This window comes from Gadus morhua, chromosome 23 (assembly GCF_902167405.1).
Source record: "Gadus morhua chromosome 23, gadMor3.0, whole genome shotgun sequence".
Lineage (NCBI taxonomy): Eukaryota > Metazoa > Chordata > Actinopteri > Gadiformes > Gadidae > Gadus > Gadus morhua.
Window position 1 is genome coordinate 2,456,721 of NC_044070.1, and position 24,417 is coordinate 2,481,137.

The window sequence follows — 24,417 nt, forward strand, 5'->3', positions numbered from 1 at the left end:
AAATGTTTGTCATTTTGTGTGTTTAATTATTTTGATTAGTAATAACAACGTTCAGCAGTTTAGGCAGCAGAGCGAGGCGAACAAATGTAACCATGGTAACGATAAAAAGAGCCAACAAACCTGCTCCTGCCGTTAGGTTATACAGGGACCTGTAGTTTCTCTGTCCTTCGTTGGTATAACTTTGAACACGGAAGAATTATAATGAACTACACTACCCGCCATTCACACAGTTACACTCTGGACTCGTGTCCAGAGTATATATTGTATCACAGGTTGTAGGAGGTTGAACAAAGTAGAACTGATGTATTAAATCGTGATGATAGAAAGAAGATAGTTAGGATTAGGGTTACATACAGTGAGGTTGATGAAAAATAATGGCATTTCAAGGAAACAATCATCTTTTAAACTGGAGAAGACGCAGCAAACGAAAAACACCTGGCCAGAAGGTACGTTTTGAATAAATATGAACTTACAAACATTAACTGTTAACGTTAAAGAATAAAAAAAGGCTGTTATACTTGCTGTTGTTATGAAAGAAACTAATTAAATATATCAAAAATACTTATGAACAGTTTTGCCACTAACCTTGACTATTGCTTCTCAATATATTTACTATGAAACAGTTGGCAGTATCCAATTTTCTATGCATGAAATAAATCTTTCGTAATTTTCTGAATTTTCGTTATTAACGTTACATCCCTGCTGAATGAGGAATCACAATGAAGTGACCTGAATAAAGAATAAGCTCAAAGTGTAGGCCCCAGGTACTTTTAGGCCCCTTAACTTGGCATGAGTCTGCCTATCTTAGATGTTAAACCCTTTATTAAATTTAAACTATGTTATTATTATTTTTCTTTATATGTGGATATTTTAAGGGCTTTTTGTGCCTATGTGGACCGTGCAGTGAAGAGAGACAGGAAAGGAAGGGAAGGACATGCAGCATAGGACCAAGGCAGGAATCAAACCTGGGACCATACTGGACATATCGCCCACACAGTGAGCACACTTATATGTTAAGCCACCCTACTAATTTATTTAACCCTCTCATAGATGCAGCTGAAGATGGACGATATTGATGAATGGATGAAGGTGAGAGCTCCCCTTCAAGTTCACATGAGAAACACCTTTGTGTTTGAGTGGCTGTCCTGGTTTTATTGTTAGAGAATATATTTCCCGATGCTTTCCGGTGATATCTGTGATTCTGTCCACCTCCTCAGCGAGTGGAAATGGCCTCTGAGTTTGCGGTGTCAGAGGTGTTGACCTCTGGAACTAACAGCCGAGCGATGGCTCTGCAAAGCGCAGAGCAGTTACAAGATCACGACGACGCTTACAGCGAAGGTAGGTTCATGGGAAGAATCTAAATCACAATGTTGTAAAATATATGGGGCACGTGGAGGTCAAAGGTCAGATCAGGCCCCTCCTTTGTTGAGTGTTGATGTTCTCCCGTCGTCTCCTGGGGTAACGGTGTTCTTTGTATATTAAGGTACTTGGTGTGCTAGAGTTCTTTGTATATTAATGTACTTGGTGTACTAGAGTTCAGTGTATATAAAGGTACTTGGCGTGCTAGAGTTCTTTGTACATTAAGGTACTTGGCATGCTAGAGGTCTTTGTACATTAGGGTCCTTGGTGTGCTAGAGTTCTTTGTATATTAAGGTACTTGGCGTGCCCCGGTACATGCCATCATGCTAGGTTAACCCAGCAGCACATAGGCTATCAGGCTGCTACGTGTCGTGTGTTGTGTATCCATCTGAATGCATCTTGCAGCTCAGGCCCTTCTCAGTGATTGGATGAGCAGTAAGTTACGGCTTGAGCTTGAAATGGACGAGGAAGACGACCCGGCCGCGCCCGCTGTTCCCACAGCGGTGCTGCCTGCGTTTATGGACTACAGCAGCTTTGATGGTACGCATTAACCCAACGTTCCAACACAGGCACTATTCTGTTAATCTCACCCAGAGTGGGATCAAGGCCCGAGAGTATGCTGGACCTAAACGTTTCCTGACCACTACTCTGAAGTGTAGTAAGTTTACCATTCCACAGTACCAAAGTTGAATCTTCTCCGTTATTTTGAATCCTCCTCAAAATACGCCAGAGCTGTACAACCACTTGGCTGAGGAGGAGGAGGGCAAGACCGTCAGCAGCTTCCTCCAGGAGCTGATGGACAGAGAGCTTCTGGACCCTGGGACAGCCCAGGATCTGCTGCTGGACTTGGATCAAGCCAGGAGGAGGACCAGGGATCCCAGCGTTACCATGGAAGCGCGCCACAGACAGGCATGTGACCACGCCCATTCAAAAGGCTGTTTCGTTTTCCCAGAGGGCCGCTGTGGTGTTATTTTGAGCTGGAGGTCAGGCTGATTTCATGACCTCAGGTACAGCTTCCAATCAGACAAAGCCGGAGCTGTTTTGACCGATGGATGCCGTTCCAGCCTGTTGTAAACAGTAATGAGGTAATCTAGCAAACATGACCACGTTTGTAGAATGAGGCTGCTCTACGGCTACACACTCCATCTCAAAGATTTATGTTTCGTTCTCGTCTGCGACACCTTTGCCAATAAGCAGCCATTTTTGCCCGAGATACAGACAGTTTATCTCGACAGAAAGACGCAGACACATTCATCATGCAAATGCAAGGACTTTGGGCGACAGGCTTTAACACTGTCGTGTTCCAACAGCCGGCGATAGATAGAGACCTAACACTTATTTACATGAAGCACTTATTTACTTGGAAAACTTCAAGATCGCCACTTTAACTAACTAACTAACTAACTACCTTATCAAATTACTTGGAAATGGAGGAGAATTACAGAGAGGAGTAAAATGGGGGCCCCTCCATGCTCCTCGTCAAACTATTATTTAGCATATGTCCGCAGCTCTCTCTCCCAGCCTCTCTCTCCGAGCCTCTCTCTCCCAGGCTCTCCTTCCCAGCCTCTCTCTCCCAGCCTCTCTCTCCCAGCCTCTCTCTCCCAGCCTCTCTCTCCCAGCCTCTCTCTCCCAGGCTCTCTCTCAGCCTCTCTCTCAGCCTCTCTCTCGGCCTCTCTCTCCCAGCCTCTCTCTCCCAGCCTCTCTCTCCCAGCCTCTCTCTCCCAGCCTCTCTCTCCTAGCCTCTCTCTCCCAGCCTCTCCCTCCCAGCCTCTCTCTCCCAGCCTCTCCCTCCCAGCCTCTCTCTCCCAGCCTCTCTCTCCCAGCCTCTCCCTCCCAGGCTCTCTCTCCCAGGCTCTCTCTCAGCCTCTCTCTCAGCCTCTCTCTCAGCCTCTCTCTCGGCCTCTCTCTCCCAGCCTCTCCCTCCCAGGCTCTCTCTCCGAGCCTCTCTCTCCCAGCCTCTCTCTTCGAGCCTCTCTCCCAGCCTCCCTCTCCCAGGCTCTCTCTCACGCTTATTGCCGGTGATTTCGGCGGCTAGGTGCGGGAGACCCGGGCGCGGCGGGACGCGGAGCGCGAGCGGCTGCGGCGTGCGCAGGAGGCGAGGCGGGCGGCCCTGGAGGAGGCGCGGCAGAGGGAGCGCGAGGCGGAGGCCCGCCGGCGGGAGGAGGCGCGGCGCGGCGAGGCCCTGGTGCAGAAGGAGATGGGGAGGCTGCGACGGCAGATGGAGGAGCAGAAGGCCCTGGAGCAGCGGGGGAGGCAGAAGTACGTCTTCACCAGGGTCAGACACGATCTTCTACAGATCACAGCTGCCCTGGAGGGGGGGGGGGGGCTTTTTACTGCCCCGCTAAATGAAGAGCTCTCTCCTGTGTATTAGGCTTTTATAAAACCAGGTTAAGTTCTGCTTGATAATACGAGAAAAAAAGGTATTTGCCAACTTTTAATGAAATTGCCGTGGAATATACCCAAAAGGCCTTTAAGCGTATTACATAGGGCAAAAGAAAAGCCCTTCTTAAAACAGTTAATTTCCAATTACACCACCACTGCTGACACAGAGAGAAGTCGTTGCTTCGTGAGAGCATCCCGTCACGCAGATCACACTCTGACCACAGGAGTGCCGCAGCCCAATCAAGTTCAAACACTGTAGTGACCAGTAAAGTATACAAGTCTACGCAACAATCAGAACAGTTTTGATCCACAATACTCGGAATAACAATGTAGGGAGATCTGCACAGAGGGCTTTCTCAGATTTAGAAAATGTTTTTCCTTTCATTTCAATCCAATTGGACATGCGTGAAGAGAGCGAGGGCATTAAACTGACTGGCTGGAGATTGAAGGAACACCAGAAAGGTAGCGGCCATGTTTGGAAATGAATTGCGGCCAGGCCGAGGCAAGACACATTCACTTGGAAACACAAACGGAATATCAGGCTGGACTCCCACGGCTGGACCACTCCATCCTCACATCCCATCACAGGCTTTAATGAACATCATCAATCCCCTGTGTGGCTCCATCCATCACAGGGCTGTTTCGTCAGGCGGTACGTCGACGGGATGGATGGTACCTCTGTTGCTCCTCTGTTTGAGTGGAAAGGCGCTGAGCACGGGGGCCTGTCCTCCAGGGGGCACTGAACCCAGCGCTGTGCAGAGATGATATAACCACATCCCCCTCACTGCCCGGGGCGCTCCCCTCTGTGAGGAACACTCTCAAATCAAAACCGCTTACAGCCGGAACTCATAAGGTAAAATGATGAAGGAGAGCTGTGTTTCTAACATCTGTGTGTTTCCCAGGGAAAGGGAGAAGCTAGACAGGCAGAAGGCAGCGGTGCTCCCCCCCAGCGCAGGGCCCTCCTTCTCCACCTACCGCCCCCCCGCAGAGCAGAGCCAGTCCAGGCTCCATATACTCAACCTCCAGGTAAGAATTTAAAGAGCCAGTGAGCCACAGCCTCGGCTGAATTCAACACTCAACACTGTCAGTTTAACGAAAGAGGGGGGCGTGTTATCCCTATCGTTACGACCCACTTAAACTTTGATACTTTTTAGTACAGTCGTTGTGTAACTGTTATGAGCGTTATATGAGTCAAGTCAGGTCACTTTTATTTATATAGCACATTTAAAAACAACAGGAGTTGACCCAAAGCGCTTTACATTTCCAGAAATCAGGGTTGGGCAGGACAGTTGTTGAAAGGGGCCCAGGGATACACAGGTCTTGACTAAAAAAGAAATGCATAAAATAAGTAGAAAATAAGTAGAAAGAGAGCAATAAAAATAGAAAGAACAGGGTTAAGGGTGTTAAGGGTTGTTAAAAGCAAGAGTGAAAAGGTATGTCTTTAAATTAGACTTAAAACTGGCAAGGGGGGTAGAGGACTTGATGTGGGGTGGAAGGGGATTCCAAAGGTTCGGTCCAGCAACAGAGAATGCCCGGTCACTTTTCGTTTTAAGACGTGTACGAAAAAAAGCTTATATAATGTTGTGTATGAAATGCGCCACACACCGTAGCGTTATACTATACTACCTTGATAAAGGTCTGACGTCATTAAGGGCAACCTGCGTTCAGCAGAGTGGATCTTTTGGGGAGAATGGTGAGAACATAGGATTTTAGCACTTTTTCCTCTTAATTGGGCACTTATTTCAGCAAAGGGGATAAAATGGCAAAGATTAGCATGTTGTATAAGACCAATGTCCATGTTTAAGAACAAAAATAATTGGTTTTGGGTTCACCGCCTCTTTAAAGACCCCCCATATACTTTTTCCAATTACTGTGTGTGCGTGTGCATGCATGTGTGCGTGCGGATGCGTTTGTGTGTGTGTGTGTGTGCAGTTTTGTGTATTTACACACAGGTATTTACCTGTGTGTTGTTCTACTTGTGGTATGTGGAGCAGGTGGATGCTTGCGTTTATGGTGCATGCGCGGGTGTTGATGTGTGTGTGTGTTGTAAGTGTGTGTGTTGATGTGTGTGTGTGTTACACGTGCGTGTGTTGATGTGTGTGTGTGCGTGTGTAACATGGCCGTTTGTTGATGTGTGTGTGTGTGTGTGTGTGTGTAACATGCACGTGTGTGTTGATGTGTCTGTGCATAACATGCGCAGGTGTTAATGTGTGTGTGTCACATGCACGTGTGTTGATTTGTGTGTGTATAACATGCGCATTTGTTGATGTGTGTGTGTAACATGCGTATGTGTTGAAGTGTGTGTGTAACATGCGCGTGTGTTGATGTGTGTGTGTAACATGAGCGTGTGTTGATGTGTGTGTGTGTGTGTGTGTGTGTAACCACACGGGTCTGGTCAGTGTCTGCAGAGGCCGTTCTCCGGGTGGTACTCGGTGGTGCTGGAGCGCAGGCTGCAGCTGGGTAGGGCGGCGGCACTCTGCGACTGGAAGCGGAGCCTGAGAGCGTGGCGGGCTTGGCGCACGCTCGTGTGGGCCGCCCGGGAGCACCGGGAGAGAGAGGCGACAGAGGAGGAGCTGCGGACCGAGCACAGGTACGGAGCAGGAGGAGGAGGAGGAGGAGGAGGAGGAGGAGGAGGAGGAGGAGGAGGAGGAGGAGTAGTAGGGGTGGTGGTAGTGGTGGTGGTGTTGGTGGGGGTGGGGGTGGTGGTGGTGGTCTCTTAATGGGGGAACAGTCATGCTCGCTATCTTCTAACATGACTAATATAAGTGGTGTTCACTACAGGGCCAAATAGGTGGAGCTCCTCCAGCTCCACCTCTCTAGACCAGGTCAAGCTGATGCGTACCAGCTGCCGGGTTAGGGTTATGGTTAAGGGGTTAAGATAGGGTTATTAGGTTATTCCTCCGCTGGGCTCCTTTAAGAAATCAGGTCACCAAAGAATGAGACCCCACTGTCTGGCCATCAACCTTAATGTGCCTGGATGAAATGGCCGCCACATAGACCCTTAAGGTGGAAGCGGATAGCTTCCTTTCCAGTAAGGATTGCAAAAAACGCAGTATCATTGGCACTGAGGAACACTCCGGTACCTCTCTCAGAGCCTCACACCGCTTCGCAAATATCTTCCACCTGTTAGCATGAAGTGCCCTGGTGGAGGGAGCCCTTGAGTCTATGAAGGTTTGAACTACCTCCTGGTCACATGCCATTATAAGTGGATCAGGCCCCTCAAGGGCCAAACCCATAGCTGCAGGCACTCTAGTCTGGGGTGCCAGATGTGGCCCCCCAGCTGTGAGAGCAGGTCCCGCCTCTTCGGCAGGCACCAGGTCCACCTCTGCTGTGCCATATTTTGCTCCATATTGCCTCTACTACCTCTGGGTGGAGTCGCCATCCCCCGAGGGAGGTTTCTGGCGTGAAAGAAAGTCTGGCACCGTGTTCTGTGGCCCTGGAAGGTACATAGCCCCGAGGCTGGTAAAGTAAGGGAGAGCCCATGCAAGAAGTTGCTGTGCAACCTGTAACGACTGAGCCGACCTTGTGCCTCGTTGGTGGTTCACATTGTAGACAGCTGACTTGTTGTCGCATCGTACCAGAACATGTCTGCCCCTCAAATATGGCAGGAATTTGTGGAGCGCTAAATAAATAGCATGGAGCTCGAGCACATTTATGTGCTGCATCCTGTGCTGGGCACTCCAGAGCCCTCTCACCGCCCTGTGCTGCCACAATACCCCCCAGCCAGAGGGCGAAGCATCCGTCACCACTAAGTCACGCCGTGAGGGGATCAAACCCAGTGTGACACCTTTGGCAAGATATGCCCTGCGCCTCCAGGGTTTTAATGCCAGGAGGCATTGACTGGACACCCTGACCTTCCTGGATCCTTGCAACCTCGGATCTAAGTGGAGGCCATTGGTCCAAACTTGGAACGGCCGCAAGTGGAGGAGGCCCAGTTGCACTATTGACGTTACTGACGTCAACATTCCCAACAGCCGAACGGAAAGGCTGTACCTTACCATCCTGTCCTCCCGAAAATGCATTGGGTATGGCCTCTACCCGCCGCGGGGATGGGAAGGCAAGCATTTGGACGGAGTCCTGGATTCTGCCAAGGAACAGTACGTGTTGGCTGGGTATTAGACAACTCTTGCCATAATTGACTGTAAGACCCAACCTTTCCACATGGCCTAGGAGGGCTGTAGTGTCCTGCTCTGCCTGTTACCGGGTTGGAGCGCAAATAAGCCAATCGTCCAGATAAGGGAGGATTTGCATTCCGGTGGATTTCTTTGGCGCGAGCGCTGCCCGCATGCACCTTGTGGAGATCTGTGGGGCGAGTGATAACCCAAATGGGAGGACCCTGTACTGGTAGGCCCGCCCTTCAAATGTGAAGCGCCGGTATGGCCTGTGATGTGGTGCTATTGGGACGTGAAAATATGCATCCTTTAAATTTATTGATGTGAACCAGCTTTGCCGTGCGACGGCCTGGAGCGCTTCATAACATAGTCGTGCATGACTAATAGCAGCCCTTGGAGGACGAATCCGTGGCTCCAACCATGCGGTTGCAGGGCTACCAGAAAAGAGTCACTGGCTAATATTGCTCTTACTCAAGTTTTAACGGCGTTAATTTTTTTATCGCGCGATTAACGCAATTCTTTTCTTTTCTTTTCTTTGGCTCAAAACAAAGAAGCAGTAGCCTGACTGCTATGTTCAAGGCAGCATGTTTGCATGTTCATCGTTTAATTGCACTATAGGCTTTTTTTTTTGGATCGTCCTGTTTTGATCAGTATATGCCAATGTTGTTATCAATAAAAAAACATTTGCACAAGGCAAGCCGATGCACTTCTCCATGTTGATAAGAGCATTAAAATGAGAAAAATGAATGGGACAAAAATCAAAAAAATCAAGGGATATTTAGCATAGAAAAAACATTTGCGATTAGTCGCGATTGCTCGCGATTAATCGTGAGTTAACTATGACATTAATGCGATAATCGCGATTAAATATTTTAATCACTTGACAGCACTAGTTATTTACATATAGAGCTCCAGGAGTCCGCAAACGGCAACAATCACCTCTCCTCCATGCTGCTGTTCACGCTGGACTGCAGGGAGTGAACGCTGATTGGCTGTTATGTTACGTCCCTCTGGGAAAGAACGCTGATTGGCATTGTGGGAGTGTCGTCTTCAATCCGCAAGCGCCAAAAAGTCGCTGTCTGCCTTTTCTCGGTCAAGAAGGTGCAATATTTGAAATGTATGTTACTATTCGACTAAATAAATGACTAAATTTCAATACAGAGTCATGTCTCCACAAATGAAAATAAACTGTCTAACATTTGCTTTACCCGTTTGAAAAGGGCTGAGAAGAAGAAAATGTATTTAATGTCACCCCTTCTCCCTAAATTATTAATCCATAATGGGTAGTCAGTTTCCTAATTACTGATGTATAATTCCATATACATTTTAATATATATACATTAGTTATCAATAGTTAAAATTCCTTACCATTACGTATTTATTTAATAATATTGTCTAGTTATCTTTTTATTTGGGTATTAAGTTAACCATACACAATATATTATCAATCAATACATATATCAATACATCCAATCTATAATATCCATGTAAAATTATCTAATTGAACATTCAGTATTATATAAATACCACCATATATATACCAATACATGTCATGCATACATATGAACATATACACTATGATAAACACCTCCTTTATCCCTTTACCTCCTGAAAATCATTTCTTTGAATTTCATTTTAAACTGGTTTATGTTCGGACATTGCTTCATCTCCCAACTCAAATTACTCCATAGCCTTACACCACAAACTTTAAAATGAAATGTTCCCCTTAAATTACAACCAGTAGGTAGGGTTATAGTTAGGTTAAGGGGTTATGGTTAGGTTTACGGTGGAGCTGGACCTAGAGGTGGAGCTGGACTAGGTAAGCTCAACCCATGGGCTCTGCAGGGAGCAGCCTCTCCTACTAGTACTTGCTGTGAAAGGTGCTGTTGGCCCCCTCTGTAGAACTGGCCGCCCTCGTTATGTTAGAAAACAGCCCAGCAGATGAAATGATCTGCCAATGGGACCATATTGATTGATCTATGATTGATGGATCCAAGTGGGTATGTCAATGGTTGCTCAATATCATTACTCATACCAAGGTCCTGTAGTGAGGTCACCTATCACCATTGATGCGATCCATCCCCTCCAAGTGCTCTGGTCATATTGATATGTGATGCTACACCTCCAGACGCGACCAGCTCGCCGCGGGGGGGGACCGGAGGCGGTTGCTACGGCGATGTTTCAGCACATGGCAGCTGTGGTGGCAGTCGGAGAAGGGTCAGCGAGAGCTCCTGGCTCAGCAGGAGCAGACCCGAAGCAAGATGGCTGCCCTCATCAGCGCCGCGTCCACCGGCAGACTGAGGGGCCCAGAGGCCCCGGCCCAAGGCCTGGGGCCGCCGGGGCCCACCGGGGAGGGGGCCGACCCTCCCGGGGTCCCAGACCGCGTGGGAACTGTCAGACAGGTAAGGTAGCCAAGCCTGCTGACGCACCACTTCCTGGTGCTGGCTTTGGTCCACTGCTGCTGAGTGAATACAACATGAGACCAGGGCCAGAAGGGCATTGCCAAACACCGTCATTCAAACAATTCTAGTGGGTAGCATTTGTTGGAGGAGGACGCTGTACTCCGTCTGGCCTTGTGTTAGTGGGAAATGTTAAGGAGGTTGAAAGAGTTGAGGAGAAGAGCGTTGCTCCTCTGTAGAAACAGAAGATGAAGGTCTCCGTGTGGTGGGAGGCGTCACATGGAGTCAGCCGTTACACTGCTGTGTTCTCACAGCCTGCTGGAGTGGTTCAAATCACTTCATTTCATAGCGATATCGGCTACACACACACACACACACACGATTGTTTATTACAATGCAATTCAATACAAATTTGTCTGTTTGTCTCTCTCACTCACTCACTCATTCACTCACTCACACACACAGAAGAAAACAGACGTCCTCCCACCCGCCCCCTCCTCTGGTCGTCAGGGCGATTCCCCTGCCGTCCCCCCTTTGATGCGACCCCCCCAGCCGTGGCAGGTGACGCGCCGCCACGCCGCCGTCTCTGCGTGTGAACGGCGGCAGGCGCAGCGGAGGAGAGGAGCGGGGGGGGGAGCGGCCCAGGGGCCCCGGTCGGAGCCGCGGCACGCCGCCCAGCAGCACACCATCGCCCTGCAGAGGAAGCTCCTCCGGGAGCAGCAGGAGCAGATCCTGCTGCTGCAGAAAGAGCGCTGCCTGCTGGAGGCCCGGGGAGCTCCAGAGCAGAGGTGGGCCCCCGGCGCTGAGGTCAGGGGTTATCCACGTGTGGATGGGGGGGACGAACCCCTGAATATCTTTGCAAAATGATGGCCTACTATGTTAACTTAGAAATATGATATTTACCGTATTTTCATTATTGTTATCCATCTATATTTTCGACTGGAAATCAGTCAGAAAAATGCAAAATACAAATCCCTCCTAGCCCCTGCCGTAACCTGGCGTACCAGCAGGGGATGGTGGAAACACTGAGGTCAGGTTTGACTGCTGAGGAGAGATGAAGCCCAGCAGGGGATCAGAAAGCCTCACAATGTACCGCCATAAACAGCATGGAATTAGACCAGAACGAGGGGAGGAAGGGTCCTTAGTGCATTGTGATAGGTGTTCACTGTGATAGTTGATCATGTAGTGCACTGTGAGGTTGATCATGCAGTGCACTGTGATAGTTGATCATGTAGTGCACTGTGATATTTGATCACATAGATGGCTGTGATAGTTGATCAAGTAGATGGCTGTGATGGTTGATGATGTATTGCACTGTGATAGTTGATCAAGTAGATGGCTGGGATAGTTGATGATGTAGATGGCTGGGATAGTTGATGATGTAGATGGCTGTGATAGTTGATGATGTAGATGGCTGGGATAGTTGATGATGTAGATGGTTGGGATAGTTGATCATGTAGATGGCTGTGATAGTTGATCATGTAGATGGCTGTGATAGTTGATCATGTAGATGGCTGTGATGGTTGATCATGTAGATGGCTGTGATGGTTGATCATGTAGATGGCTGGGATAGTTGGCCATGTAGATGCAGGAGCGGGAAGGCATACGTAGTGTTGGCTTTGATCATTTATTTTCATTAGATCTCACCAGTAGTCCTGCCACCACCTCCCAATACATATTTCCCTAGAGGCAAGGCCACCAAAACCATTATCCTAAGGAATATAAATGCGGGTTAATTAACCCCCCCCCCCACCTCCATCTAATATGGCGGGTGCCATCTTAGATCCAAGCCCTAAGCAAGGATACCAAGATGGCTGCCTGGAGAATGCAAGCTTTCCTGAGAAGCCTGGTCTCCTCCTACCTGTAACCGTGTGACCATGTGTTACCCCAAGGGCCCAGGGCCGGACCGGAGACCAGAACAGTTGGGGCCGCACCCCCACCAGGAATGCAGCCAATCAGCAGCGGCCTCTCCTTGACCCTGTTGTCATGGGTCAGTGCGTCATGCCTTAATGTACATATACTCACGCATGCTCACTAACTCATTCACTTGGTCTCTGAAAAATGAAACACACTTGGACCAAACATACATCGACATATTGTTTTCCCACACACACCTGCAGACCATACAGATGTACCAAACGCAGTACGGACACACACACACACACACACACACACACACACACACACACACACACACACACACACACACACACACACACACACACACACACACACACACACACACACACACGTCTATATGCACGCATACACCCTGGTCCCCCAGCACACACACACACTAGAAACACAACCTCATATCTCACCGCCCCTGAAGAAAGTGATGCTAAGATCTACCATCCTGCTCCTCCTCTGCTCTTTCTCCTCCTCTTCCTCCTCTCCCTCCTCTTCCTACTCTTCCCCCCCTCCTCCTCTTCCTCCTCCTCCTCTTCCTCCTCCTCTTCCTCCTTTTCTTCCACAGCGATGGAGGAGCGTGCCCGGCTGCGCTTGGAGCGGAGGAGGGAGGTGGAGGAGATGAGGAGAAAGAAAGAGGAGGAGAAGCTGGTGAGATGGTGTGGGGGAGAGAGGAGAGGAAATGGGGGAGGAGAGAAAGTGGGAGAGAGAGAGAGGGGGGGGGGGGGGGGGCAGCAGGTGTCTGGACAGCGTGGCCGGGGTCTTAAAGGAATGTGTCCATACGGCCCAGACCGTTCACAGTAATAGCGCTCCTGTATATGGTATATTAAGTAAAGGAGGTGGTGGTGCTGGTGGTGGTGGAGGTGGGGGGCGTTGTGAGATTGCTTTCTAGTGAGTTTGTGTGTGTTGAGGTGTGTGCGTTTTCTTTTGCCTTTTCGCTTTTGGAATGAGCCAAACTCTTTTACCTTCAGGCCCAGATGAAAGTGGAGGAGGAGGAGAGACGGAGGCAGGAGCAGGAGGAGAGACGGGAGGAGGAGAGGAGGAGGAGGGAGGAGAGGAGGCTGCAGCGAGAGGTGGGGATGGAGGCGCTCCACACACACTCAGAGGGAACAAAGTCCCCATGAATACTGAGTGTGAGAGTGTCTGTGTGGTGCATGGTGTTTGTGGTGGGTGTATCCCTGTATCTATATGAATGTGTCCGTGCTGTGTTTGGTCCATCTGTATGGTCTGCAGGTGTGCGCATGAACACAGTATGTGCTGGATGTATGTTTGATGTCCAAGTGTGTTGCATCTCTCGGAGACAGTGTGTGAGTGATTATGCGTGCGCGTGTATAATGCATTACTGACTGACCCATGACAACTGTTTGTGTGTGTGTGTGTGTGTGTGTGTGTGTGTGTGTGTGTGTGTGTGTGTGTGTGTGTGTGTGTGTGTGTGTGTGTGTGTGTGTGTGTGTGTGTGTGTCTGTGTGTCCAGAGGGAGGAGCAGCAGCAGCAGCGTGTGAGGAGCCAGCAGGCGCTGCAGACGACCGCCCGACACCATCACCAGAGAAGCCTGCTACTCCGGCGAGGGTTGGCGCCGTGGCAACGCCTCCTCCGCCTGAAGCGGGGCCACGAGCAGGTAGACCCCCATCCCCCAGCGCCCGACGGGCCCCCCTGGGGCGTAGAACTGGGCCACCGCTGTCAACAGAAGGGGCCTTTTGTTGTTAAATCCATAGCTACCTTCACCTGAAGCGTACCAAACACACTACATTATTAACCATGTCTACACAAGCAGGCACACACACACACACATACACAGAGACACACATATACACACTTGAACACGCATACAAATGCAGACACACACACACGCACATGTGCGTGCGCACTGCGCACGCACACACACATTCACACACACACACACACACACACACACACACACAATCACGGCCACACATATATATGCACATGCACGCACACACACACTGACTAATTGGAGGTAGCAGCATTCCTCCACGCCTTCAAATGGAGGCATTGGAGGCTGGAGACGGAGCCTCACACAGACATTCACACACACACACACACACACACACACACACACACACACACACACGCACGTGGATTCCACACACGTAGGCTCAGTCAGAGCGTGGCTGCTTTGCCGCTCCTCCACCCCTGAGGTTTACTGAGCCGATATGAGGAGAGGGCTGTTCTTCTGAATGCAGCCGGCACGTTCAGCCAGGTGGTGCTTTTATGCAACACCTCTATAAGCGCAATTTATAAGTTAACGGTGATAAGGGACTCCCGGTCAGGATTGGTTGTTTAATTAACCATTTATTTGTCTCTGCCAACACACTAGTTCCACAACTGGATGTGGATTAGACAGTTGCCAAGCAACGCATAAAAAAATTCCGGCTCATGTGCTTGCTTCTTATGTCTCTTCATGTTACCACAATCAAAATAAAGACACACATCTTCTTCATTTTTTACAAGGTTTACACTGCAGCACTTTCTCTAGGGGGCACCCCAATGCACCCCACTTTGCACCTCAGAACACCCCAATTAGCACCCCAACACGCCCCACCTAGCACCCCAGTACGCCCCACTATGCACCCGAACAGGCCCCACTTAGCACCCCAATACGCCCCACTTGGCACACCAATACGCCCCACCTAGCACTAACGAGCCAAACCCGGTCACCTAGGAAGTCCCCTGGATGAGACCACATCTCCAACCACTAGGATTAGCTAGATACACTACGCTGCAAGCTCCACTTACTCCGCTGTAAGCCTGATTATTCCGTTATTTCCTCAGAAATTTCCTCAGAAATCCTGAGGCAGCCAATTCAATGGGTTTGAGTTTCATCATTATCCGTCGCAAATGGAAATTCCAACATAAACATAGCGTTGAAACTGAGTGCTGCACATCAACCCATCATGTCATGTCATTGGCCCGATCCACTCTGGTCACACCCTTTTCGTGGGCAGTGCACCAATTTGTCCTTCAATTGCGCCAGACTTTTCATGTGTATCTGTGTGTGTTTGTCAAAGTCACTGTGGGCATCCATCTCTGGTATTAACACTCTCTCCCCCCCCCCCCCCAGCTTGCTGTGAGGCACCACAGGGGGCGGGTCCTGTCAACAGGCCTCCGAGCCTGGCATCACTGGACCAGGGCCTCCCTGTCTGAGAAACAGGCAGCAGCAGATCAGCTGAACCGACAGCTCCTGCTGCGGCAGGCTGTGGCCTGCTGGAGACGGGTGTGTATACACGCACACCTTAGCTTGAGCTACCACACCAACTACAAGGACCCAGCTCTGTGCAGCTGGTGTGTTAGCACACCTTGAGCTAACACACCAACTACAAGGACCCAGCTCTGTGTAGCTGGAGTGTTAGCACACCTTGAGCTAACACACAACTACAAGGACCCAGCTCTGTGTAGCTGGAGTGTTAGCACACCGTGAGCTAACGCACAACTACAAGGACCCAGCTCTGTGTAGCTGGTGTTTTAGCACACCTTGAGCTATCGACCCCCCCCCCCCCCCTTCCAGCTGGTGGAGTGCCGGGCGCGGCTGGAGGAGCGCGCCCAGGACCACCACCGCGCCACCGCCCAGCGCCGCGTGCTGCGCGCCCTGCTGGCCCTCCTGACCCGGGAGAGGCTGCTCCAGTGGGACCGGCTGGAGGAGGCCCGGCAGCACAGCAGCAGGTGGGCTCCCCGCGCCGCCTGACCCCCGCCCCAACACTACAACACCCCGCCCCGCCCCAACACTACACCACCCGCCCCAACACTTCACCACCCAGCTGAAGTACATTACAGTAGCAGTACTAGGAATTACATTACAACTAGAACTACTTGTAGAACTATGAAATACATTACAGTAGTACTATGAAGTACATTACAGTAGTACTATGAAGTACATAACAGTAGTACTATGAAGTACATTACAGTAGGGGTATTTACCATTTAACTGGCAACCCTACTATTAATAAAAAAGAAAATATAGAAAACATAATTAGGTTTCCCCTCCTCTGGAAAGCAGCTTAGTGCAGGGTTACCCAGGGAGGGAGGGGTTCTGACCCCATTAACTTCCTCGATAAGGACTAAGATAACGTATCTGTAGCGGCCGCCGGTCCAGGGAGCGGGGCAGGTTGAGCGTGCATGGGCCACGCATGATGGGGGCGGCCGTGCAGACACAGGCCAGGACCCTTAAGTGCTCTGATATTCAGCACACCGTTAATGATGTGTGATGTTCCTGAGAACATTACCTGGCCAAATTCCATTCACTAATACAGGAACTATGTCCATAGAGATTAGATGATCTATTTTCTTTACATTCCTCCACGTGAAGGTGAACTCACAATGTACTCGAATGGTTAAGTTCTCCCGCGGACCCTATAGGAACGCTGTATCCACCGTCCTCCTGACCTGGACACCAGCAATACTAACGTTACCAGACTGATCTCACGCTGGTCCTCTGGATTCCTGAAGCTCACTGGCCTGTCTGTCTACCTGTATCTCCATCTACCTCTGTCTGTCTGTCCCTCCCTCTCCTGTCCGTCTGTCCCTCCCTCTCCTGTCTCTCCCTCTCCTGTCCGTCTGTCTGTCTGTCCCTCCCTCCCTCCCTCTCCTGTCCGTCTGTCTGTCTGTCCCTCCCTCTCCTGTCCATCTGTCTGTCTTTCCCTCCCTCTCCTGTCCGTCTGTCTGTCTGTCTGTCCCTTCCTCCCTCTCCTGTCCGTCTGTCTGTCCCTCCCTCCCTCTCCTGTCTGTCTGTCTGTCTGTCCCTCCCTCTCCTGTCCGTCTGTCTGTCTGTCCCTCCCTCCCTCCCTCTCCTGTCTGTCTGTCCCTCCCTCCCTCCCTCTCCTGTCTCTGTCTATCCCTCCCTCCCTCCCTCGTCTGTCTGTCTGTCTGTCTGTCTGTCTGTCTGTCTGTCTGTCTGTCCCTCCCTCTCCTGTCTGTCTGTCCCTCCCTCTCCTGTCTGTCTGTCTGTCTGTCCCTCCCTCTCCTGTCTGTCTGTCCCTCCCTCCGTCTGTCTGTCCAGGCGTGTGTTGTGGCGCTGTCTCCGGGTGTGGGTCCTCCTCCCCGGCCGGCAGAGGGAGGAGCGGGAGAAGGAGGCACGCAGGGAGCAGCTGAGGAGGAGGGTGGAGGAGGTGCTGCCGGACTTCCGCTGCTCGCCCCTGGGCTCCTTCTGAATCTAACGCGCATGCACACACACACACACACACACACACACACACACACACACACACACACACACACACACACACACACACACACACACACACACACACACACACACACACACACACACTCCAGTCCCTCTGACCCAAGACCTGGTCCTCGGAGCAGCAGGTCGTCAGAAGGCTCTCAGAACACGTCTGTATTTTTGTTTTATATTTAGACGGTTGTTTGGGGGGGGGGCCCTGAAGAAAGGGCAGGAGCCTTTGTGGAGGATGTCCGTTTCATCAGCCCCCCCCCCCCCCCGTGCTGAGCAGGTCTCAGTCCATCTCCGTTCTAACCTCATGACCTGTTCAGGGCCATGACCCCGCCTTCCCGTTAATCCACCCTCCCCAATGTACACCACAACGTAATAAAAGAATACAATTACATTTATTGATTTGTCGCTCGCATCATTTCAAGGCACTGAATGTGAAGTCTGTACAAATGAAAGTTGAAGAATATTCAACTTTCACAACAAAAAGATTACGATGAAAGGAAAAAATGTGTAGTGGAGCATGGGGCAGGAAATACACACTAGAGAAATATACACTGTCAATCATGAACAGCTGCGTAGCTGTGTGGGATCCTCATTAACGGTTGTCCTGATTGCTTAGTCAAGTCTATTCACAACCTGACTCAGGGCAGTTCAGCCTGGAAGGGGCCATACTGCCATCTAGTGTCCTTGGACGGTACAGCAGCCAGAACAATGAATAAATAAGAGCCGTTTGACCCCTCACACCGCGTCAAGGGTGGGCGCTGGTGCCTTCAGGTGCATGGTCATGAACTCGGCCCAGTTGTCACGGAGACCGCGGGAGTAGTTGGTGGTGTCGCCGGGGGCCCCGTGCCGCGCGGCCAGGCGGACCTCCCGCTCCGTCACGTTGAGGCTGACGTGCACCAGCTGCACCAGGAGCAGGTGGAGCAGGCCCGCCGTCACCATGCTGCAGTACCACGCACAGGTGAAGCACAGCGCGTCGCTGGAACACACACACACACACACCGTCAGGAGAAACAGAATGATCCTCCATCCAAGTGAGGTGAGCTCCTGACTGACGGGGGCTGTGGTTCAGGGGGTTTGATACCCGGCTGTTTCAAAGCCCAATCCCCACAGTCTGGGCCTCTTAGGGTAAGACTCCCAACTTATTCTGATTCAGCCTTCTTTTTATTTACAGAGCCCTACTTGGGAAGCTTCCTTTTTACCTTACCTCCCTGTTGAAATTCACGTCTACCTGTCACAGTACCAGGTTAGAGTCTCATTTCCTTAGTTACTACTTAAATTAGATCTGATTTTGGAAAATAGTCATTTAGCTTTTTTTCCCCCTCTAGATGGAATTCTATTAAAAAAAAAATTTTGTGTCAGTAAATTAATAAGAGTTCACTAAATGAGATGGAAGCTCAGTGCTCTTGTTTTAATTTCTCATAACTATTGTTATTTATGTATTTTATCTTTCTTTTTACTTCTGATTTCTCAAATGTTATTTAATGTAATTACTGATATTTTTATGTTTTTTCTACACCCTGTATTTCTGTCCTCTTATCAGGGCATTGCTGTAAAAGAGCCTTGTGCTCAGCCAATTTTCCCTGAATAAACAATGAATTGGATTGAATTGAATTATTCATCTTGAAGGGGACACATCATATCACCAGGTGTGAATGTGATTAGCCATTACAAGCAGGTTTGAAAATGTGCAGCATTGTGTCATCACAGGTGGGCGTTGCTCATCTATCCGTCACACATCTAGGTGGAAGCCCCCACCTGTGATGTCACAATGCTGCACATTTTGAAAACGGCTTGTAATGGCTAATCACACTCACACCTGGTGGTATGATATGTCCCCTCTAAGTGAACTGAGGCTCTGGATGAAAGTGTCTGCCTGCTAGTTGACTCAAAAGCAAACTACTCAATAAAATCACTATGATGTGAACAGCAAATGGGAAGCCTGGTTCTCCCTTGATATGTAATGTTACCAGTTTAAACAGTTCAAAAGTGGAAAAAAACCAGATTCCAAATACTTTTCTTTATGCGGTTCATTAATAAACAATTTTTTTCTTTGAAAAATAATCTAAATCTGAACCGCATGTGTGCGAGTGAATGAGGGTTTGTCTGACTGGGTGCAGTAGTGGTGCTGAGCTGGTGGGCTTTTTAAAGAGCATACCCAGAGCGACCCACTTCAAACCTCTAAAGCGACGCTCTAACGTGAGGAGAAGAGCTTCACACAAGACGCCAGCAGCGTCACACTGACTGAGACGCTGGGTGGGAGAGTGGGCCAGAGAACACACTGCCTGGTGCTTTATTACACAACCTGGGAGTCAGTAGCATGGGGGGCTTTCAGGTCACAACAAAGACCTCCTGCTGGGCTCACCATAAAGTCCCTTGAAGACCACATGGGGTCCATCTGGGGGTTCTGTTCTCCCGTGTGGGGGTCTCAGGCTGTGATGGCTGATGGCGCCACTATGAAGTGGAGCGGGGACCAAAGTACGACTGTCAATGTAAAAACTTGCTAAAACTGCTATAGCTGCGTTCCAAATCCATTTTCCTCCAATCTCCATCGTTGTTCACTATCCCCTTGTGGAGAAGAGCAGCAGGGAGAGGGCGAGAGAGACGGAGAGCCGTGCTGCTTCCGTCCACGGAATGTTGTCTAGGCCAATCACAGCCTTCAGACCTGGATTTATAGATGAATATCTAATGCTGTCTTAAAAATAACTCTAAAAGCCCTTCCTGTGTGGGGCGCACTGATGTGTCCTCAGTGCTTCTCTTACCGACTACGGATTGAAACCATAAGTAAGATGGCGACCAAGGAGAACACATCCTTATGTAATAAGGATTGGAATGGTGTGTGCTTGTGTTTGTGCGGATGTGGTTGTTTATGCATGTGCTTGTGAGTTTGAGCGAGTGTGCTTGTGTGTGTGTGCGTTTGTGCGCGTGTGCTTGTGTGTGTGTGCGTTTGTGCGCATGTGCTTGTGTGTGTGCGTTGGTGCGCATGTACGTGTGTGTACCTGTACTGGCGATAGACGCCGGGGCAGTACAGCAGGGCGAGGAGGACGTTCTGACCAGGACACACGCTGCGCAGCACCAGACCAATGCCGTACAGCGACGTCAGCAGGAAGAGGAGGAGTGTGAGCAGGAAGCTGCAGTGATTGGCTTGCCCCACACAGCTGTTGATCCTGAACCACATAGACAGAGGGACAAAGAGTGACAGAAGACTTCATCACCACAGGTGCTGGGGGCACGCACACACACACACACACACACACACACACACACACACACACACACACACACACACACACACACACACACACACACACACACACACACACACGTTGGATGACATTGGATGATAAATTATCTATATGCAAGTTTGGAGACAATAAAGACTTGTGGTAAACATTATGCCACCGCTTGAAGGCCCAGAAGATGTGTGTTCTGAGGCCTAGAGGACGTGTGTTCTGAGGCCTAGAGGAGGTGTGTTCTGAGGCCTAGAGGACGTGTGGTATGAGGCCTAGAGGACGTGTGGTATGAGGCTAAGAGGACGTGTGTTCACTCTAAGCTTGTTTGTCACTCATTACACTGCTGGTATGGAAGTCTGCCTGAAGCAGGGCTTCGACCCAAGTATGGCTGTTTGAAATCCAACCCAGAACCTTTAGGGTTGGTGGTCATGCCCTACTGGGGGCGGGACTAGACAGAGTCCACTCCACAATAATAACAGAAAGCCTGTAATAGCACCGTAGAATAAAGAAACGAGCAGATGGTGTCCTGATAAAGAGAGGAGCTCCAGGGGAAGGGCCCCGTGGTGCCGAGCAGAACCCACCAGACACAGTGGTGGTCCAGCCTCTGCACGCACACGCCGCAGATCCGACAGTGTCCAGCCCGGGGCGGCCGGGCCAGACCGCAGGCGAGGCACCAGTCCTCCCGGGCGCTCTGCTCCCCCTCGGGCCCCAGCAGCACCTCCTCCCTCCCCACAGGCCCCTGGAAGGCGGGGTCTGTGTGGTAGCGCGCCGCGGCGTAGGTAACGGTGCTGTGAGGGGGTCGGGCCTGCCGCACCAACCCCGGGTCCCGCTTGGTGTGGAGCATAGCGGCCACCGTCAGCACCACCCCACCCGTCACCACCGCCAGCTGGACAGGGCTGACGCCGCCACGGGGCAGCACCTCGCTGACGAACAGGAAGTACATGTAGGCCAGGGAGAAGAGCGCCAGGCTGAGGAAGAACAGGGTGCGGCCTTTCTTGCGGTGGGTGACGTAGTAGTACCACAGCACCAGCACAGGCAGCGCCGTCAGCACCGCCACGCCCAGCAGGAAGTGCAGCGCGGCCAGCCGCAGCAGCGCGGGCAGCAGTACGAGGGGCGGGACGACGGACAGCTCCAGTCGGCGGGCCCCGCCCCACAGCCAGGGCACGCGCACGCGGTCCGAGAGCACGGCGGAGAGGCGGTCCAGGGAGCCCTGCGCCTGGGGCTGTAGCTTCATCCACCTACAGGAGGACATGGGGCACAGGGTCAGGGGTCAACCTGCTGAGACCTGCCTCGCATCTAGGCCCCATACATATATAGGGGAATACACGCAAGAACCTCCATTTGATTATCCTGGATAAACTCACAATGTCACATGGTTGAATGAATCTCATACCTTTCATGTGTAAAAAGTATTTTTTTTCTTTTTGGATTATTATTGATTTAAATGTAGTGTATGACTGTAGTTTTATGATTTACTGCAGTAGGTTGAATTGTATTCAGAAATGCTGACGCTGTGCTCGTAAGTAAAAGTAAAAATAACGACCACTTCTTCACTGTTGAAAAACAGATCTTAAATCTCAATGAGGTCCTTCTCCTTATGAATCCAGGTGAACACTAAATAACGCACCTACTGATGCAGCCTTCAGTTTCAAGGAGGTGCTCCACAATGCTGTTCCTAGATTTAATGGAGGCTGGAGAAGGCCACACCAACACAAGAGAAAGCTTAACCAATTTACGTGATGTCAACGGCCCTTTTGGAGGTCAGGCTTCTGCATATGGATAGGAACACCTGAATGGTCTTCACAGGATAATAAGTGTAATCTCATCTATCCTCATTAATCATCTCAAACAGCAGAGTCCTTCCTGCTACTATAATTTCCAAGGAAAGGGGACACCTAGCATGTTGAAGGGGATTCACCTTCGTGGATTCATCCTCATGGGATTGGCTCATCCATTTTTAATCAAGAAGCCAGAAGCAGCGTGGGTCGGTGTTGTATTACTCTCTCCCCACCCCTTACCTGTCACAGACCTCATCCAGGTCCTCACAGTCGCAGCAACAGGCGGCCACATGACTCCGCTCTCCTTGGCGGTTGATGTACTCACAACAGCACAAGGCCTCATCCATCTCCGACCTCCGATTGGCTCTCTTCTTCATGACGGACAGCCTCGCAGCCAATCACCACCAGGCATTAGTACAGTGATGGGTGCATGGAGGATAGCCACTGCCCTGCTGAAAAGAAATGGGCATTTATTACATAAAAATATACATTGCATACAGGAAACACGTGTCTAACCAATCTGTAGAAAACAAAGACCAATTAGGTTCAGTATCTCTTTAACAAGGGAGTCCTGGCCAAGACAGCAGCATATAGTCCCACAAAAAATATAATTGAAAAAACGGACAACATAAAACAGAAAAAGACAATTGGCAATTTAACATAATCTCAACATGATCACCAGCAACGTTCAATATTAGAACATGTGCTCAAATAGCCCTTTATCCTACTTTTAAACAGTTTCAATATTGGAATGCAGTCTAATTTAAGATGACTGCAGTTTATACCAGGATGTGGGTGCAAAAACTTTAAAGGCACTCTCACCGAAGACAGTTCGAATTCGGGAAATGTCAAACATGATCTGAAAATTCCGTGTGGTGGCTTTAGGAGTCAGGAGAGAACATATGTAAGACGGCAGTTCAAATAATGTGGCCTTATTAAGACAAATATACCAATGCTCCAACCTTCATACAAGCTACAGTACGAAAACCAGAATTTGTTACAAATCTTAGTCCTGCATGATATAATACTGAATCCAGTATTTTCAGACATAATAATTTTCACACTTTGCTTTCAAGTCATTTATATAAATATTAAATAAAATTGTGTTTCAGTCGTGTGTGTAGAAGTAACAACAAAAAGTCTGCGCAGCTGATAGGCCTATTGGCTTAAACCCTAACCCTAACCAGCTGGAAACCTATTTGAGTGTTTTTGGCTGAAGCAGTTCCACTGAATTAACAGATCCCCCATCGTCACACATCCGCAATGGGAAAATTCCAGTAGACTTCAAATTATTAGCGGAATTTAGGTGGCAACATAAGCCATTACACTCATTAAATGTCTGTATGATTCTGTATCCCACCCGGACTCCAAAATGAAGATGATTATTCAACCTTAAGCAACAAGTTGAATTGAAAGACCTTTCAAAGATCTTCCACCAGCCATGGTTGTCCATCTCCACTGCGGTTAAAGCCTTATATCATTAATCAGTTATTGAACGACAAATGATGGTAACGAAATTGGTCTTTTTCTGGGCCAATGAAGGACCAATTTAAGTGTACATCGTCGACGTACACCTGTCATTCCCCAACCGATGTTTTAATTTAATACATCAGGCAGTTTTGAGAAAAGTGTCCTGAATCCCATAACCATCTATTAAAAACAACCTTCCCTCCCGTTCCTGAAACGCATCAGTACAATGTGGTGCAAATTCAATCACAACGTCAAGTAGTTAACACTAACGTATCTGTCAAGCAACACACTAATCGACGTCAATAAAACAAGAGACATTAATAGAGCGATTGCTTACAGCACTCAATCGCGTCGTTCCTTTTCCGCGTCGGTACGTAGTAGCAGGATGACGCGCCGTGGGGGTGTTTCTCCCCGTCACAGACCTCCAACGTCACAAGGGAACCCTTCCTCGGCCTCCAGCGTTTTTCAGACAGGATTCAAATACATGTCGGCCAACCTAAATATAGGCACCATGAAGACGTTTCTGTATTGTAGGTGCCTGAATAAAGCGGCCTAAAACACTTTAAGCAACCTGATTATGTTTTGTCT

General features: G+C 49.7%; 2 protein-coding genes across 6 annotated transcripts; one reads left to right on the forward strand and one right to left on the reverse strand.

Annotated features, from left to right (window-relative positions):
- Positions 1–73: 73 nt before the first annotated feature.
- On the forward strand, positions 74–17,746 carry ccdc191 (coiled-coil domain containing 191). Its single transcript, XM_030349081.1, has 17 exons — positions 74–446; positions 1,051–1,089; positions 1,218–1,338; positions 1,765–1,899; positions 2,090–2,268; positions 3,395–3,618; positions 4,644–4,767; positions 6,141–6,331; positions 9,982–10,255; positions 10,718–11,040; positions 12,145–12,242; positions 12,729–12,811; positions 13,132–13,233; positions 13,635–13,778; positions 15,243–15,395; positions 15,687–15,841; positions 17,175–17,746. Exons 1-17 carry the CDS (start codon positions 375–377, stop codon positions 17,323–17,325), a joined length of 2,568 nt encoding a protein of 855 aa, XP_030204941.1. The 5' UTR covers positions 74–374; the 3' UTR covers positions 17,326–17,746.
- On the reverse strand, positions 17,725–24,315 carry zdhhc23b (zDHHC palmitoyltransferase 23b). Of its 5 annotated transcripts, none has more exons than XM_030349080.1 (5): positions 24,167–24,315; positions 22,600–22,811; positions 21,163–21,819; positions 20,348–20,506; positions 17,725–18,327 (listed from the first exon to the last, which is right to left on the reverse strand). In XM_030349080.1, exons 2-5 carry the CDS (start codon positions 22,734–22,736, stop codon positions 18,087–18,089), a joined length of 1,194 nt encoding a protein of 397 aa, XP_030204940.1. In that variant the 5' UTR covers positions 22,737–22,811; positions 24,167–24,315; the 3' UTR covers positions 17,725–18,086. The 5 variants fall into 5 exon arrangements, with proteins under 5 accessions (XP_030204940.1, XP_030204935.1, XP_030204936.1 ...); XM_030349075.1 differs by having other exon boundaries at positions 20,348–20,515; positions 24,167–24,313; XM_030349076.1 differs by having other exon boundaries at positions 20,348–20,515; positions 22,600–22,808; positions 24,167–24,254.
- Positions 24,316–24,417: the final 102 nt, after the last annotated feature.